The sequence below is a fragment of the Aedes albopictus genome, chromosome 1, assembly GCF_035046485.1.
Source record: "Aedes albopictus strain Foshan chromosome 1, AalbF5, whole genome shotgun sequence".
Taxonomy (NCBI): Eukaryota; Metazoa; Arthropoda; class Insecta; order Diptera; family Culicidae; genus Aedes; species Aedes albopictus.
The window spans coordinates 191,916,944-191,935,458 of NC_085136.1; the positions used below are offsets into that span (position 1 = coordinate 191,916,944).

Here is an 18,515-nt window from a genome sequence, read left to right on the forward strand (position 1 = left end):
ACGGATGTGAGGAATGGTGAACGTTTAAGCGTTTAACACTATTCATTACACATTCTGTTCATTGTTAACACAGATAAAAATAGACAATAGGTTGCATAAGTCACATCGGCCTATATAGCCGAAGCGCTAAACGAGCGGGTATTCAACAAAAACATGCAGAGGATAACGGTCAATTGATCCTGGATCTTTCCATATTGAAAATATTCTTGAATTTCTTAGGCATTGAGTATCATCGTTTCTGTCACATGATATACGAATGCATAAATGATCATTTGCGTTGCGTTTCGTTGCGTAATAAGGGAGTAATTCGTAGATTGCTTACTGAAAGTTCTCATATTAAAACTATAATACCGTGATTTCGGGTGAAATTGATCTTTTTTCACAGTTTTTGGCTTCTCATTTTTGAATAGTTATCGATATGGTCAAACTCAATGCTTTAAAACAAGTACGACCACGGGTTTCATCAGTCAACGAGGTTGAAACTTTTAATGCAAATCATTTTATTGCAATAAATATCATTTAAATTAAAAAATCAGAAATTTTGGTTTCGGGGTGAAATTGATCAGTCAGTGAAATGTCTTTGTAAGTGCTAAAAGTAGATTTTCCATCTGAATTAGCCACCCCAGAATGCGAAAACCTTTGTAAAACTTATACAAGTTTAGTAAATTCTTAATTAATTAAGTTTAAAGTTTAATAAATCAAAAGAAAACGCCTAAACGTATGCAATTTTCATACTTTACAAGTAATTACTTTAGCAAAAGTACAATTTTAAGCATACATATCAATATTTATAGAACATTTGATGACGAAATCAGGTTTAGCTAACACTTGGCAGCTATAAACATTCATTCGAATATTTATTCCATGTGCGATACAGCTACGGTTACAAAAGTTTGAAAGCGTACTTGAAATTCGCCAAACACGCAGTTTCGGAAAATATTAAATTTAATACAGAAATATGTGATTAATTAATTGTAAAACATGTTAACTCATCATTCAATAACCCATGAACCAGATGATGGTCATTTTCTATAAATTATTTTAAGTTCAAAGCTTTATTTTTGACAAATAAAAAGTGTCCTTACGTCGATCAATTTCACCCCACTGATCAATTTCACCCGAAATCACGGTACTCCTGTTCTATCCGCTCATGGTACCGTAATCTGGGGGGAAGTTAACCACTATGAGATCCACGTCTTTCATCAGCTGGGGCGCTACAATTATGTTTCAATGGAAAAACTTTTGATGTAAACCAATTGTGTGAATATATTTGAAGAATTTTCGAAGGCTGACAAGAAAGCCATGCCTTTTGTCAGATTTTACATAAAAATATCGACCTTTTTTATGTGTATTGAAACTCGGTAAAAAGATTGTCTTTCAAAAAATCGCCTCCCATCAACGCCTTGTATATCAGACGACTCACAAAACACCTTTATTCATTCATGGTAGGCTTATTGAACATAGCTTTGAGTCAAAATTTATGTTAACTTATAAGTTTTATGTGATAATAGCATAATTTTGCGAAAGTGAAATATGAACCGAAAGTGATGATACGCCACCTAGTGATGATACGACGCCCCCATAGTTGTCAAGGAGTTGGATATTTTGAATGAGTTCACAGAAAAAAAATATTCATGTAAAATTCAGCGAAAAATATTGCACATAAAGGGAATGCTAGAGTTAGTGCATATTTACATGAGTTATTATTGTGTAGTGGGAGTAAAACTCAACTTGATAGTTTGGTGGTTCAAATTAGAATAGAGCTTATTTGCATGTGTCAACTTAAGGCTAAAAATCATGGCTTGCTTGTACTGCTCCAACATCTCCTCCTTCAGAAAATCTCGTAGTACTCAAAATGTGAAGGAAGTTTCCGCTTCCTGCCTGAAGGTTCCCGAAAAGGTAGAGTTCGTTTTCTTGATTGAACCCGATCCTGACTACGACAAACCTCCGATGATCCGTCGATAGAATTTGATTTCATCTGTTCAGGACACGTATTACCTCTTGAACTTCCGGGCTCGGTTACGGGAATATCCAGTTGAGAGTTCCCAGGATTTTCAATATCTTCAGTTGGAACATGATCCGGACAGCTAAATTCCTCCAACAAAACTTGTAACGGTAGAGGCTGCTCAGCTGAAGCTTCACATTTTTCGTCCGGTTTGCGTTTCCGTAGTTGGTTAGTGTGTGATCTTATCAAACCTTGTCGTTTTTCGTCTTGTAGAAGAACATTGTAGACCACACTTCCTTTCTGCTCAATAACGATACCTTTGGCCCAATAGCGCTCGTTCCGAATATGAATTTCAGCATAAACTGTATCCCCAGCTTCAAACGATCGATGTTTCGCTCCATACTGTTTGTTGAACTGATCATTCTGCCTTTCATTAATTTGCGTTGGTTGTGAAATCGGCGGCTTCATCAGGTCAAAAACAGTTCGGGTTTTTCTGCCCAACAGGACCTCAGCTGGTGATCGGTTATCCGATAAGGATGGATTAGGGGTACAGCGATAGGTCTGAAAGAAAATCTGCAGTGCATCTTCAACGTCTTCTCCGCCTATCTTCAAAAGCGCTCTCTTTAGTGTATCCACAAATCGCTCGGCTTGACCATTAGATTGTGGGTGGAAGGGTGGAGTTTTCACGTGATCGATTCCGTGCTGCTGGCAAAACTTGCTGAATGCTTCAGAGCAAAACTGGGTACCGTTATCCGTTACAATGGTCAATGGACATCCAAATCGGGAGACACATTCCTTCAGCTTCTTAATCGTCATTGTTGCGGTCGAGTTACTGGTTGCATAAATTTCTGGCCATTTTGAATACGCGTCCACGATGACGAGGAACATTTTTCCTTTGATTGGTCCAGCATAATCCACATGAAGACGAGACCAGGGCATGGACGGAATTGGCCACGATGAAAGAGTTGTTTTCACGGGAGCTTTTGATGCTGCTGCACAGTTTGAACATCTCCGGACATAGTCTTCAATATCTGCATCCATATTTGGCCAAAACACAAAACTTCTTGCCAGAGATTTCATTCTTTGCATTCCAGGATGACCAACATGTAACTGCTTGAGAACAGATGATTGCAATGACTTCGGAATGACGATTCGATCCATGAACATCAGGTATCCATTCGCTTCACACAGCGCTTCACGTCTCTTGTAGAATGATCCGACTTCATTGGAATGTCTCGTGGAAGGCCAGTTATCTCGAACTTGCTTGAGGACTGCTTGAAACGTGGCATCCTTTTTTGATTCTTGCAAAATCAATTGACTGGTGATTGGTAGAACTAATACGGCTTCGGTTTGAATACTGCGAATATCTGCTTCCATTTGCAAACTGGCAATCACATAATCTTCATCGGGCTTGGAATGTTGTCCAATCAAGCGAGAGAGTAAATCAGCGTATCCAAAACTTTCAGTCTTCTGGAATTCGATCTTGAAATCGTACTGCAGCAGTGTCAGTGCCCAACGCTGTAGTCTGTTAGCAGTATGCACTGGTATGCCTTTCTTCGATCCGAATATCCCAAGAAGTGGTTCGTGGTCCGTTTGCAGAATGAAATGTCTTCCAAAAATCATTCGATGAAACTTGGTGCAGGCAAATATCAGTGCTAATCCTTCCTTTTCTCCTTGAGCGTAATTCCTTTCAGCGTCAGTCAATGTACGGGAAGCGTGACATACAGCCTTGATAGACCCATCATGAAATCGGTGAAGCAGGACTGCTCCTATACCATGTTGCGATGCGTCGGCTGCTACTATCATCTCCAAGTTTGGGTTGTAATGCGTCAGTAGAAGGTCTGATTGTAGAATCCTCTTGAACTCTTCAAAAGCGTTCTGACAAGCTGGGCTCCAGTTCCATTTGACGTCCTTTTTCAACAAAGCATCCATTGGTTGACGAAGATCGTGTATTGCTCGTACAAACTTGCCGTAATAATTTACTGCTCCCAGAAACGAACGTAGACTTGGTACATCGTGCGGGGCTGGCATATTGACGATGGCCTTGATCTTTTCTGGATCCGGACGAATTCCTTGGTCATCTACAATCAATCCGAGGTACTGAATCTGCTGCATGAAGAAGTTGCTTTTTCCGATTTTGAGGTGAAATCCGTATTCTTCGATGCGAGCCAGTAACCGTTCCAGCTGCTGAAGATGTTCTTCCAGAGAATTGCTTGCCAAAATGATGTCGTCAAGATAAACGCTTACGTCCTCCAAATCTGCTACCATGCTGTCCACAATCTGCTGGAATTCACCTGGCGCGGTTTTGACTCCCGGAGAAAGTCGATTGAATTGGTACAGACCTTTGTGGGTGTTGATGGTCAGCAATTTTCTTGAGGATTCCGAAACTTCGACTTGCAAGTAGGCGTCCGAAAGATCTATTTGCGAAAATATTTTCTTCCCAGCCAATTTTGCAAATATGTCTTGAGGAAGCGGCAACGGATGATGATTTGCTTCTAAAGCTTCGTTCAACCCGGTGGAATAATCTGCACAGATTCTGACCTTGCCATTCGGTTTCCGAACTGCTACAATTGGAGCGGCCCACTCAGAGTATGTCACTGGTGAAATGATGTCCAAAGCTTGAAGCCGGTTTAGTTCATCTTCAATTTTCTGGACAGATGCATATGGAACTGGACGCTTCTGACGGAAAACTGGCTTCGATCCTGGCTTGACAGTTAGCGATACTTGCTTCTTCGTACAAAGTCCCAGGTTCTCATCGAAAACGTTGCTGTACTTGACTTTCAAACGATCGACCAGGCCCTCAGCTTCCCGATGATGCTTCATCGATACTTGGTTGCACACTGCGTTGAAAGGTACATCCCAAAGTCCGAACAATTCAATCCATTCAGCTCCGAACAAATTGAGGTCATCTGCCTTGGACACGAAACATCTTCCTTGCTTGGACACTTCATTCAAGGTGATTGAGCACGACAATTCCAGAGTGAGACCCATGTCATCGCCAGAAGCATTCACAACGTTGATTGATGGTTGTTTTCCGGCTGGACATCCCATTTGCTTGTAGACTTCTTGTGAAATGACACTGATGTCCGCTGCGCTATCCAGCTGCATTCTGACGGCGTGTCCATTGAGTTCGACTGTGGTGAACTTCCGGTTGGCAGTAACACTCACCTGATTGACGGAATAGATTCCTTGAGCCTTCGCTGACTGATTCCTAAAACCTCGATTCTTCTGTGGGAGTAAAACTCAACTTGATAGTTTGGTGGTTCAAATTAGAATAGAGTTTATTTGCATGTGTCAACTTAAGGCTAAAAATCATGGCTTGCTTGTACTGCTCCAACAGTTATCATGTAAACTTACGTTACGTTTCTGTAAATTTCCGCTAATAGTCGCGTAACCGGTTGGAGTCCGTGATGCTTTACGCGATGGTTAGCGGTAATTTACACGATGGTAATGTAATTTTACATTAAATCTCATGTAAAAGTGCACTAACTCTACCATTCCCTTTATGTGCATGATTTCTCGCTGAATTTTAATTACATGTTTTTTTCTGTGTTGATTTGGAATTCACTATAAGCGACTGGTACGGCAAAATGCAAATCGTGTAAGTGCATTTGATGATATAATTTAAATGCCTTGGTGCGAGTGTAAATGTTTTAGTATACTTAAATAACAACGTTGGGAGTGACGTACTTAAGATGTGTTGTCACTCCATAAGCCTTTTTGCTTCAGAGAGGGGCACAGGCATTTACACTGTGCTCTGGCTAACAAACCAAGGCGTAAGCGCTATACTGCAATGCACGGTGACGTCACGAAGAAATCTATCGCTTTCACTCTTTAAGAAAATTAGAAAACAACAGGATCAACATCTGTCAATTTTGACAGGTTCTGGTTCTGTGGTTTTCTATTTTTCTTAATGAGCGAAAGAGATAGATTGTCGCTATGAAGTACTCTATTGATCGCTCTTGATAACAAATACGTTATGGTTATGTAAATGGAAAGGGATAATATCGATTTATCGAGATGCCAGCGACTCGCCAACGCCATCGGAAATAGAAAGGAGATGGGATTTTGGTACGGAAATGGTATGGAATTCAGTATGATTAAGTTATGCGAATGGATTATTATATAATTGTAGCATGTCGACACCTTTGGTCTGGATACATTCAAGAATTCTTTATCAACACAAAATCTAACAAAGGATATGCTGGTTTTGCTGAAACTCAGAACTTCACGTCGACACTCGAAGTGACTGGTTCGTCACAATGACTATTTCATAAGTACATAAAATAGTTGTTGAAACACGTAATAGTTTTTTTTTTATTTTCCATGGCCACTATAAAAAATAATAAGTTTTCATAATATAACAACAACATAAAACGAACTCAGGAATGTATCCTTCCATTGCACAGTGGCTGATTTCGTCATTTTAGCGCGCTTAATTAATAACTTTTAAACTATGACGTTTAGCGTCATGGTGTCTTCGAGAAAGTTTTTCGCTATAATAAGGAGCTTCTTTTGAACTATTGTAAGAAATGATCAATCCCCCTAAAAGTGAGATAGAAAAGTTATTTTTTGCATTTTTCAAGATACAAGGTTGGTGTCTTCACAAAAGTTGTAGATAATGTTATTTGGAGCAACTTTGTCAAAGACGCCAAGTTTGTAACTCCGTTACTTTTCAAGATACGTTACGTTTTTTATCATCAGCCCCTTGAAAAGAGTTTTTGCGCAATAACTTTCGAAGGATTGATCCTACATTTTTCTGATGTTCTACAAAGTTATAGATAATGGTAAAACACATAACTTTGCCGAACACGACATCCTGCTAATTTCAAAAATAAAATAGTTATTACGGTTTTTGTAGTTTTTTGGGGCATATTTCAAGCATATATAAACTAACTATAGGCAATTATATGCAAATTTCCTTTTACGCATGTAAATATACAAGTAATTGCCTCTCTTAGAAAGCCAAAACCATCAAACTGTAAGAGACTGTAAGATGGTTTTTGTACAGAAACTTTCAACCATCTATGCTACTTTTATATGGGATTTATCCGTATCTTCACCATATTTTTTTGAGAGTTCATTCCAGCTTGCATTTGTATTGTTATTGTAAATGTGTGAATATATAGAAAGGATTGTGGTGCATTCTGCAACATTCATGAAGTACGTTACATGAAAACTTACTATCTACTTCTATTTTCTGACTAACTGACAGTGCTGCACGTAGTCCTTGGAACTGTGCTTGGAATGGTGCGTTACGGCGTAAGATCTACCACATTAAATTTTGATCATGCTATTTTTCTAACAAATGGCTACTGTAGGAACATTCCAGGATCAAGATTTGATGTAGTTTTTTTTTCGGTGTGTCTGTTGTTGTGTTTAGTGTTTGCTGATAATGAACATATTGTTTCGGGAGGATTCAGCTAGGTTTATCATATGATGCAGGAAAGTGTATAACCGTTGCAAGCGTATCACGAATAGCTTTTTCCAGGGTTGTCAATAGTCATCGGAACTGAAGCATAATCATTGACGACAACGGGTAATAAAAAGTTTGGGTCACTGAGTCAGCAGCTCTTGAATATTTTTCTTCAAACACCGTCAGTCAGTTTGCTGGTTGCGACGAAAAAGTCTTGCACCGAACAGGGTAGGCGAACGAATAATCAGCCTCACGGGAATGGCTGATCAGAAAAAGATACAAAAATGAAACACGCCTTCATTCGGAATGGAACCAAAAACCTTTAAATTGGCAGCACAACAAGCATACCATCAGAGCTAATGTGACAGCTCTGAAAGGCTAAATCGTCAATAAATGGTTTGCCTTTTGTCTGCGTTCGGGTGCCATGCGACGAAAACATGTTCGTTTTTCGTCGTTGAAGGAGAGGAAACAAAAGAGAATGACGAAAACTATAGCTCCCTGTTTTATTTTCGGTTCATCGTCGTCGTGGTTTCTTTGTCGGTCGCTGATGATGATGCAAGTGACGGAGTTTTATTTGCTGACGAACTTTTTTAATTTTTCTTCGTTGGTCGGTGACGCAACGATTGTTGCCAACCCTGACTATTTCAATGAAATATGTTAATACAGTTTTCCATTCCAGATTTTCGGCCAGTCAGTTCTGCAGCGGTCAATATGGAAAAAGAAAACCAGATAAATTATGCAGGCAGCTGTCTCAACACAACCAAATAATATTTTGTACGCCTGAACTTTCACCAAACGTATTCTTTTGAATCTGAGTCTAAGAGTCAGAGATTAGTCCCAAATCTTTGTGCTTTGGTTCGGATGGGAAGGAGGCAACCCTCATAGCAGCGGTCTAGGACTGTACCACCTACGAATTTGTGCGACTCGCCTTAATGCTAAATTAAAGTGCTTTATTTCAATGTGGACGTTACCTTAAAAGCTTTTAAGTATAACAAAGAGAAATGAAGTCCCATCTTCACAAACACATAGAAATGGCTGTACTTGAATCACTATTGAATCCTTCTATTTAAAGCATGAATCCTTCTATTTAAAGCATGGTAATATTTTTTAAGCGCAAAGTGCTGCAGACAATTCTCAATTGGAAACAAGAAAATGGAGTGTGGCGCAGACGCATTAATCATGAGTTGTACCAAGTGTACAAAGATGCGAATATGAAACGTGTATGAAACGTATAAAATACGGCAGACTTCAGTGGGCTGGACACGTAGTGCGAATATCAGAGAAAGAATAGCGAAAATAATATCCAGCAGTGAGCCAGGTAGAGGACGACGACTTCTAATTAATTTTAATTAATACTAGCTATGGTAAAGTAGGGTTTTTGTTTCCCTTATTAAGCATGTGGCTCCCATTTTCCCGAGATGAACTAGCCAAGGGCTAAAAATCTCGTTAATACAGATATAAAAAAAAAAAGCTCCCATTTTCATCCTACGAAAAACAAAGGATTTAAGCATTGTTTGTTTTGTTTTTATTTTTGTATTTTTTTGTTAGAATTGAGCACGTATGAAAACAAAAAGAACGGAATCAATTGGTGCCGTAATCACTTGTTTTCAAATAAGATGAAACTGGGAGCGTGAAATTACTGATGGCGCACAAACCCTATTTACCAGTCTTTTTAAATTTCTATATTTATGGGGCGCACAATGCAGAGAAATCAATTCAACATTTGCAAAATTCATTCATCAACAACACTGGAAGCTTGTTATAATATTTTGAATCCGAAATTAGAATCAATTGGCTTCTTTAACGGTGTTGAGATAATTCGATATTCTGAATCTGCATGTCAAACTTAGCCGAAATCCAAATTTTCATGAATTTTGGAGCCCGGGAACCTATTTAAAAATCAATTTGAAGTTTATATGGGAGCGATTTGTCGAATCACCCCTCGTCGCCGTTTGTACTGGGCGGAGCTGTCAAACAGTTGCTCACCTGTCAAAAGGTGATTTCAAAAAATCTCTTTGAAATTGATTTTAGGTATCAAAACAAAGTTCTAAAAATCTGAAAAAAATCATAGTGACTCAGAAAAAGGTGCTCTTTCGTATAAAATCAAAAACTCAATACATTTTTCAAAATTTAAAAACCCAATTGCCAGAAGCAAAATAAAATAGTGCTGACAATGACAACGCATGCGGTAATTGTAGTACACTTAAGCCAAAACAATTGCTGTCCGAAAATTATCGCAAGCTTGAACTACCCGTTCCTATTTTCGTTGATGAGACCTTCGCACAAGCGACAATTGATACAGCCACTGTTCGGCGGCGGTCATCGAGCTTCATCAGTGAATACGCCAACACTTAATAATTCAATTATTTCCTCCATCTGAAGTGAAGCGGTTCGTTTCCTAGTGGCCGGAATTTGGAAGTGCAGATTATTTCATACATATTAAGTGCAAACTCATTCCCCATTCATACACACATGCTAACAACGTTCAACGGTACGGAGAATGATTTGTTCAGGTAGAAGAACGGAGCCAAAGTATGATATATATCATATGGTAAATTGATCGCAATTGTTCTTCTTGTTCTTTATGGCTCTACGTCCCCACTGGGACTTGGCCTGCCTCGCTTCAACTTAATGTTCGTTGAGCACTTCCACAGTTATTAATTGAAGGGCTTCCTTTGCCTGCCATTGCATGAATTTGTATATTGTGAGAGAAGTACAATAATACACTATGCCCAGGGTGTCGAGAAAATTTTCCCGACTGGAACGAGAATCGAACCGGCCGTCTCCGGTTTGGCAATCCATATCCTTAACCACTAGGCTAACTGGAGGCTGACTCTAATATTTATATATTGTACAGCATATACAAGGAACGGGAACCCTTCCAAAGCATACGCTTCCACCCACATTCAACCTGTATAAAAGACACGATTTTACGCGTGCTCTCTCAATACAAAAATAAGGATAAATAGTGCTAAATTTATCCATTTGAATACTTCGCAGCATTGTGCTTAAAATAAATACGGTTCCACTATAAGCCACACTGTGTACAAAATATTAAGTCAATTGTTAAAAAATTGACAGACTTATAGAATGATGTGGCTTGCATATACTGAGTTTCATATCTAGGAGCTGTGATGTTGTCTAAGAAGTTTACGCTAAATTTCTTTGAAATTGTACGCATTTTTATTTCAATATTTCCAACAATTCTAATTCGGCTTATTATTACTATTTTGAAAGTCCAACCTATCACATTGGATTACAAAAAAAAAAACTGTCACTTTTCTTTTCATTCACCACAATCAGTGTTGGTTGTGATAAATAGGCTCCGACGATACGGTACTACTGAACGAAACTCGTTTTCCAACCCCAGCTCACAAACCAAAGCTGGATAGTTTCCATTGACTGACTGCAAGATCGAGTCTAGGGTGGAGAAAATTGCCTACCAAGCGCTACTGCATAGTGAATGAATTTCTGTCTGAGTATACACTATTTACCCATATGTTTGCCAAGATTTCTCCATTTATCGTCGATTGTTTAGGTTTACCCATCTCGCGCCTCCATCACATGCATGACTGTTCTCGCACATTAATTATTTCTTCATGATTCACGTTAGATGCCCGTATGATGCACGATGGTGTTAAGCGTTCTAAATGATTTGTTCATGGGGTCATTAATTTGAATACGTTTTCAAAACTGCGCTTTTTTTGATACCTGAGTTTTTCTGTTAAAATGTTTCAAGTATGATTGCAAAAATAGTCCATAACCTGGAAGGAGCCTTCAACATAGAATTGGCAATACAAGCTCCTACATCATGCTTCCACGGGTCATGACAAGGACCGCCTGTTGCAAGAGTTATGTGCTTAGCTGCGGTAGTCCAGCCCGGGCACTGTTCCTTCCTTCTGATTTCTGCTAAATTGAGGATGTACGATTCGAGCATCCGTTCTCCAAGAAGATGTCGTTCAACCAGCGCCTGTTCTGACATCAAGCGGTTGTATATATCAAGTTCACTCAAGCTGAGCGAAGAACGTCAGCCGAACTTGGGAAAACATAGATTGGCATCAAGTCAAATTTGGCTATACTCTGGCATACGAGACGAATACTTGTGCGAATCGCTCCTCATTACCGTGGAGTTGTTTTCAGCGCTCATGCCCACGCAACGCTTATGAAGTTGAAATCAATTAATGAGAGAATAATTGTGGCCAGATTCAGAGCACAGTTTCGAAATCTTAGAGAAATCTAATATTACGCGCATATGCTGCCGCAATGCAAGACACAAAAAAACATTTACAGCCAATTGAATGCTATCTTGGATAAGATCCCATCCGGGTGGTATCAAGATCCTGTTGTGCACGACGAGTCTTGACGAGCTCGTCAAGGGACGTCATGCTCTCGGACTAAATGAGAAAGAACGGAGAGCTGTTTACAGAGTTTTGTGGCAACAGCGACATGGTAATTGAGGAAAGTCAAAAAAAAACATTGAAAGAACATCAAAAAGTGATACAAGGGGTTTTCCTTTAAAATTCTACAGGTGTTTGTCTGTTTTTTTCTAATTTTCTGTAGGAGAGAAAGATAACGATTTCTTCATAACGTCACCGTGCATTAGAGTATCTGCATCAACCGAAAATTGAGACGGAGCCTTCTAGATGTGCGAAACAAACGTAGAGTCAACATTGCGTCCGGCCATCATATCATATGGTGAAGATATGACGAAGCCACATCCCGAATTTTCAAGGGCACAAATCTGAAGATCCAAATGACGGTTTGCGCTGAAAAGTTGATCGATAGGTCATAACCAGCGGGTTACCAATCGATCAACTTTCCAGCGCAAACCGTCATTTGGTTCTCCAGATTTGTACCCTTGAAAATTCAGGATGTGGCTTCGTCATATCTTCACCCTAAACAGCGGATCCGGATGCGCATTGATAGAATTCATCAGGTGGAAATCAGACATCGGGTTTTCGTCGAGGACCTGCTGAACAGTGCGGTGGATATTGCAGAAGGTGGCAGCGTAGAAGATGAATGGAGCGCCATCAAAAACACCTTCATCGCCATTGGCGAGAATAATTTACGTAAGCTACGCATCTAAAGAAAACAGTGGATCACAAATGACACCTGAAGGAAGATTTAGGATCGAAGGAACGCAAAAGCCCGATTTAGCGAGCGCAAACACGAGGACACAAAGCCGTACACTATTTGATTCTAGGGAAGACAGTGAAACACTCATATAGACGAGACAAAACATCATGGGCGGGTTTCCTAGTCGACGAAGGCGTGTAAGCCGTAAATATCGACGATCCTCGATTCTCCTACAATAGAGTGATTGCTGCCTACATAGGGTATTGGTTCCCTTATTAGAGTAAGTTGGGGCAAAAGTTCGACCCTAGTTGAAAATTATTTTTTTTTTTCAAGAAATCGAAGCAGATGAATATAAATAAATACCGTGTGGTGATTCTACCATCAATGAGCTAAAATTTTGCTGAACAAAGTTACGCCAAATGTCTTTTCAATTTTGAGTTACAACACTTTTTGTATGTGTGTGTCTAATTCGAACTCTTGCCCCACCAATGGGGCAAAAGTTCGAATCTAGTGTTTGTGGTATTTCGCTAACCGTAGCACACTATTTCGACACTTTGGTAATTGAAATACCTGAAACCAGTTAAAATTTGATGTTGAAACTGGAATACACTTCAAAGTTCGGTCTGGATTTTACCCAAATCAGGGTTAAATTTACTTCACCCAAAATTAGTAGTTTTCCGTCAAATTCAGATAAAACAACATTTTTTTCAACTTTGATCGAATTTTCTCACTAATTCCATCGTTTTTAGAGATAATATGTACATTTTGCAGAATTTTAGGTTTTTACCTAAAGTTGCCACATGACTCGAACTCTTGCCCCACAATTCGAACTTTTGCCCCACTATATGTAAAATATGATTTCCAAATATTTTTGCAAAAAGTTATACATGCTAAAGCATCTTCAAAACATGCCTAGCTACGCCCCAAAATAAAATATTGAATTCGATTTCATTACAATTCCATTCCATGCGTTGGAAGGACCATCGCATATTACAATTTTTTGATCAAAAACCAACATTTTGTCATAACTTTTCGAAATATTGATCAATTTTCATAATTTTTGGAGTGGAAGACTCTTTTTCAAAAAGGGTTCGAACAACCTTGACACCCGAAAGAAATAATTTGAATTGAGCTCAAAAACTTCAAAAGAAACTCTTGCCCCACTCGAACTTTTGCCCCACTTTACTCTAAGCACGTGTCTCCGATTTTCATCCTACGAAAAACAAAGGATTGAAGCGATATTTGTTTTGTTTCTTATTTGTTGTGTTTTTTGTTAGAAGTAAGCACGCATGAAAACAAAAAGAACGGAATCAATCGGTGCCGTAATTGCTTGTTTTTGAATAGGATGAATATGGGAGCGTGAGATTAATGATGGCACTCAAACCCTAGCTATTGAATACTTCCTGTTCGTACCAGCAGTGAAAAGTGTAGACAGAAACTTTTGTAGCAATCAGTTTCCAGCGCTGACAGCCTGGCGTCGACACCAGTATCTGTGATACTCAAGGTTCCTTGAATATTTACCGCAAACTCACGGAAGAATGGTAGTTGAGAACTTTCAAATTGTATGGAAAATCTCGAAGAAAGTTAATTGTTGGAAAACGGAGGTTTTGTGAAAAGTTATTCATTTGAAACCGAGATTAGTATAGTTAAGATTCTTTTTGTGTTTAGTCCATGTTCCGGAATGCTTTCTTCACAAGGAAAATTCGATTTTACCGCACCAAAAAGAGCCATATGTTGTAATTTGGCCTGAGAGCAGTCGCAAGGACGAGGCCAGGACAACTCTAGACTGTTGGAGGATTGCGTCAGTCTTGTCGAGAAGTCAGAGATAAGTCTCCAATCTTTGTGTTTTGGTATCCGACGGGAAGGAGGCAATCCTCATAACTGTGGTCTAGGGCTGTACTACCTAAGAAATTTGTGCGACTTGCTTAATGCTAATGTTTACTTTTTCAGTGGTAACCAGGTAAATGATTAAACCATGACAATTTCTCATACGCTTCTTCGCCAAGGAAAGCACCCCATTAAACCCTATCCAATTTCCAACTCCAGATATCTATGAAGTGGGCCAAGTTCTTGGACATGTTCTGAGTAGATATCTATTCCATATTTCCTCCCCATCCCCGCTGATCGTAAGGACCTGGCCAGGTTTCGAGAGTTCGTTAAATGAAAGATTTGTCAAGTCCCAGGCAACTTTTCTGGCGCATTAAACGTCTCTATCGACAGCCATCCCAGGATGTGTACGGTCGGCTATGCTATGCTATGCTATGCTATATGTTGTAATTTGGAATGTGGATCTATTAAAACGATGGTTCAAACATTACGGAAATTTTGTTCTAGTGTCGACCAACATTTCGGCAAAATGCGACAAGGATTTGACGCATCACTCGTGTCAATACTGAAGCTTCATCATTTCAGAAGAGGAACGGAAGCAGTTATCCTTGGCATGAAATCAAACAGAGGCCTGGGGTCGATCGAATAGAAGCAAAAATACTCACAGCTGATTGCGTAGTGTCTACAAAACTACTGAATAAATTATTCTGTAAAATCGGTAACACCGGTCCATTTTCGGTCGATTTAATACATTCCCTAATAAAAAAAAATATGATACAACGTGCATACAATACTTTCGGGCTATCTTGATCATACACGGAAGTACCCAAAAGGATGATATCGATATGACTGTATACGGTAATTGATGGGATATCATATTTACAACTACGTATTATTCTCAAAGACCTTTGCTAATTCATTCTAAACCTAATACAAAAGAAGAATGGGAAAACTTTTCGACAACAGCAGGCAGAATTCCGTACCAAATATATTGTCACGTGGAACAAATGAATGAATTCTATGAGTCTTATTGATTACAAAAATTCTCAACCATTTCAATCACAAAAATATTTAGAGAGCCCTCAGGCGCACAAAATTGAACTCATTAAATCACAGTACGAGAAATTTTAGAACAGAGTACTGTGGCAGTCCATTACCACGGTGCCTCTAAATGACTTCAAACCGGTTGTTAACGTTGGACTCTCCGTCTAATGGCGGTCTTAAATGCGAAGCAAGCTCGATGATCTTTCCGGTCGCTCCTCGGGGGTATATATTACCATCAACGTTAACAAGATTGAAACTTTGGATGTAAATATGGTCAACCCTACCAGTTTACGTTAGCTAATGTTGGAAACATTCAATATTCCGGTAGTCAAATGGGGGCCAATAGCAGAATCAAGATCGTCACAGGTGCACGGATCCAGAAAACGAGGGCTGCTTTTGCGAGTGCTGTGCTGCTATACGCCAGTGAAACCTGGAGTGTATCAGTGGAGAACATTCAACGGCTGCTCAGGTCTTTAACAATAGATGCTTGCGGTACATAATTTGTGCATGGCAGCCTCACAACTGGATCTCCAATGCAATTCGGGAACAAAAGTGGAAATAGGTCAGCCGCGCTGTATTCAGGGGTTGGATCGAATTCTGCAAACAAGTCTAAGACGGGAATCCAACAGGAAATCGTGGTAGAGGTAGGCCGAGATGCTCATAACCACGCAGCCTCAAAAAAAAAAGAAAAAAAAATCTACAGAACTTTTTGCCCATCTCTAGTGTGGTTAAAACTATAAGTAAACAAGTTTCTGCCAAGAAAAAGGCATCCCTTTCCCCACCAATACGATGTCGATGTAGCCAGATTATTATCGGTACAAGCGATAGGCTCAAGGTGAAAACGTATCTTTCAACACAGTTGCATAGTTTTCATACATGCCACGAAAATAATCAACTGGCCCTATTTAATAACGAAAAAAGGGACTATTCGTCTAAAAGTCTATGTGGTTCATGAACCCTTAAGGTGAAACGGGACGCCGTGTTATTTTTCCTATCTTGCCTCTCTTTCTAACAATTTGCCTCACGATTTTGAAGATGGTAATCTCGAGTTCTATCGCACTGAAGATGCTGAAAAACAGCATATGCGCTGCAAGTGAGCATACACAATGATAGGTTTTTGTTGCAAAATATGAAGTAGCATCTGAGATACCATCTTAGTAACAACTGAGCAATGGCGGATATTTTCACGATCGTCCCGTCCGCCCTTAAGTGCCTCACACAATGCATACGTTTGCGTGTGCGTGACAGTAGTTTGACACATTTCCCATGGGAAAACTGTCAAAAAAACGCAAACCTCGACGGAACGGACGCTATGTGTTCCAGGCTTTAGGTGAGAAGCACATTCAATTCCAGTTGAGAAGTCGCGTCAAGCAGAAGAAGAAGAAGAAGAAGAAGAAGGTCTTAAAATATCGCAATAAGCCATGGTACTTACATCATTATGTAACAAGTTTGGCTCCATCTTTATCGCATTTACCGTTAGGAAATAGTTGCTCTACATTGTGGGCGATCCCTTTCCCTTCTTTGTAGATGATTCCTCTATAGTGCCGATCCAGCTCTACAAGATGTTGAAGGTCATACCGGTAACGAGATCAAGTATAAGAAATATATTCATACCGTAAGCATCGAAGATTTCCTCCTGGCATCCATCAGCAAACCGGTTCATGCACTGCACTGCATGCAGCAATTCATGAGGAGTGCCACTCCAGAAGAATTCTAATTTATGCAATAGAGCAACAAGTGGCGGATTTATCTACTACCCCACGACGACAACTTTCTCACGATGTTCAATCAGACAAACCTATGCAATATTGCACTGAAAAAGCGAAATCCGCATTTGCACAGCATCCAGGAAAACACAAGACAAACTCGGAAACCGTAATTGCTTGTGAGTAAATTGAATCGGAATCTACGTGTCATTGAACAAGCATGTGAGTATTGGCGAGAATAAGCAATTGCGATAACTGTTAATTTTTGATTTTGGAAATTGCGATATGGTTGCGGTACATTCATCCAACCCACACGCATAACGAAAATGCATAATGCTTGTTGAGCAGCAGCAGCAGCAGCAGAAACGGCAGCAGCACGATGAAAGAGAATAAGAAATATTGTGTGAAAAAATACGCACGACATGCGGTTGAACTTGACTTTTGAAAATTAATTTCCACGCTAGGCATTGCGACGGGTTGCGTAGCACGGTAATGGAGTGCACATAATTGGTACCAAGATCGCAAACCGGCATCTGTCACACAGATATCTACATCACCGATGTGCTGGTCAACCGTAAAGCTAGGGTTAAGAGAACATTGTAGGGAAAGTTGAGGTTAAATATTCAAAAGGGGATTTTGCTCTGAATGCACTGTATTTGGGTTTGCATTTGCTTGTTTTCTAATCTTGATGTTCACAATCTTGAAGGTGTGGAGCGGACCTGGTGTAATGGTTAGAACACTTGACTATCACGCCGAGGACCTGGGATCGAATCCCACTCCCGACAAACTTCGGAAGGGAAGTAAAGCGTGGGTCCCGAGATGAACTAGTCAAGGGCTAAAAATCTCGTTAATACAGACAAAAAAAAATCTTGAAGGTTTTTAATATTAATTTTAAGAATAATCTAAAATATATATAAATCAATATTTATTACTCAAAAATATTATGTTACATATGTTACTGTTCAACATTATCTATCTGCAATTTCATCAAACCCTTAACTCATTCGACCACCGTTTCCCTTACTTGAAACTGTGTCCAACCAAGCCTGCCTTCTCGGAAAGGAATGACGATGATGTAATGTAACTGTTCCAGTGGCACCGCGACAAGAGGTCAACATACAGGCGACACCCGCGTTATGAAAGGGTAAACGCATAACCATATTTTGTACCAAATTGATAAGCTTTTCTGGAAGTTATCATGATCTGTAGATCAACTATTTTCACAATATTTTTTTTTTCAGTATAGAAGTAGAGTAGAAATGCTGGGAAGTTTGAGTGAAGAAAAAGTCGGCGGTTAGAATCAAAAGTTTCGCTTTACTGACCCATCGAGCTCTCCGACAAATTGAAAAATTTTCTACAGATGCCATGGTTTATGGCGTGCAAGGGAAAAATCAACAAAAGTGATTAACAATCACGTCAATGTTTCGCAAGGTGAAAGAACTGACATTAAGACGCCCACAAAGAGTAAATATATGAGCATCCGAGTAAGACAAATTATATG

At 39.6% G+C, this 18,515-nt stretch overlaps 2 protein-coding genes across 3 annotated transcripts in view; both read right to left on the reverse strand.

Annotated features, from left to right (window-relative positions):
• The window catches only part of LOC109423201 (leishmanolysin-like peptidase), a 122,401-nt gene that overhangs the window by 46,067 nt on the left and 57,819 nt on the right, over positions 1–18,515 (reverse strand). The window lies entirely within an intron of this gene.
• On the reverse strand, positions 886–12,072 carry LOC134285404 (uncharacterized protein K02A2.6-like). Its single transcript, XM_062846046.1, has one exon. It carries the CDS (start codon positions 5,051–5,053, stop codon positions 1,832–1,834), a length of 3,222 nt encoding a protein of 1,073 aa, XP_062702030.1. The 5' UTR covers positions 5,054–12,072; the 3' UTR covers positions 886–1,831.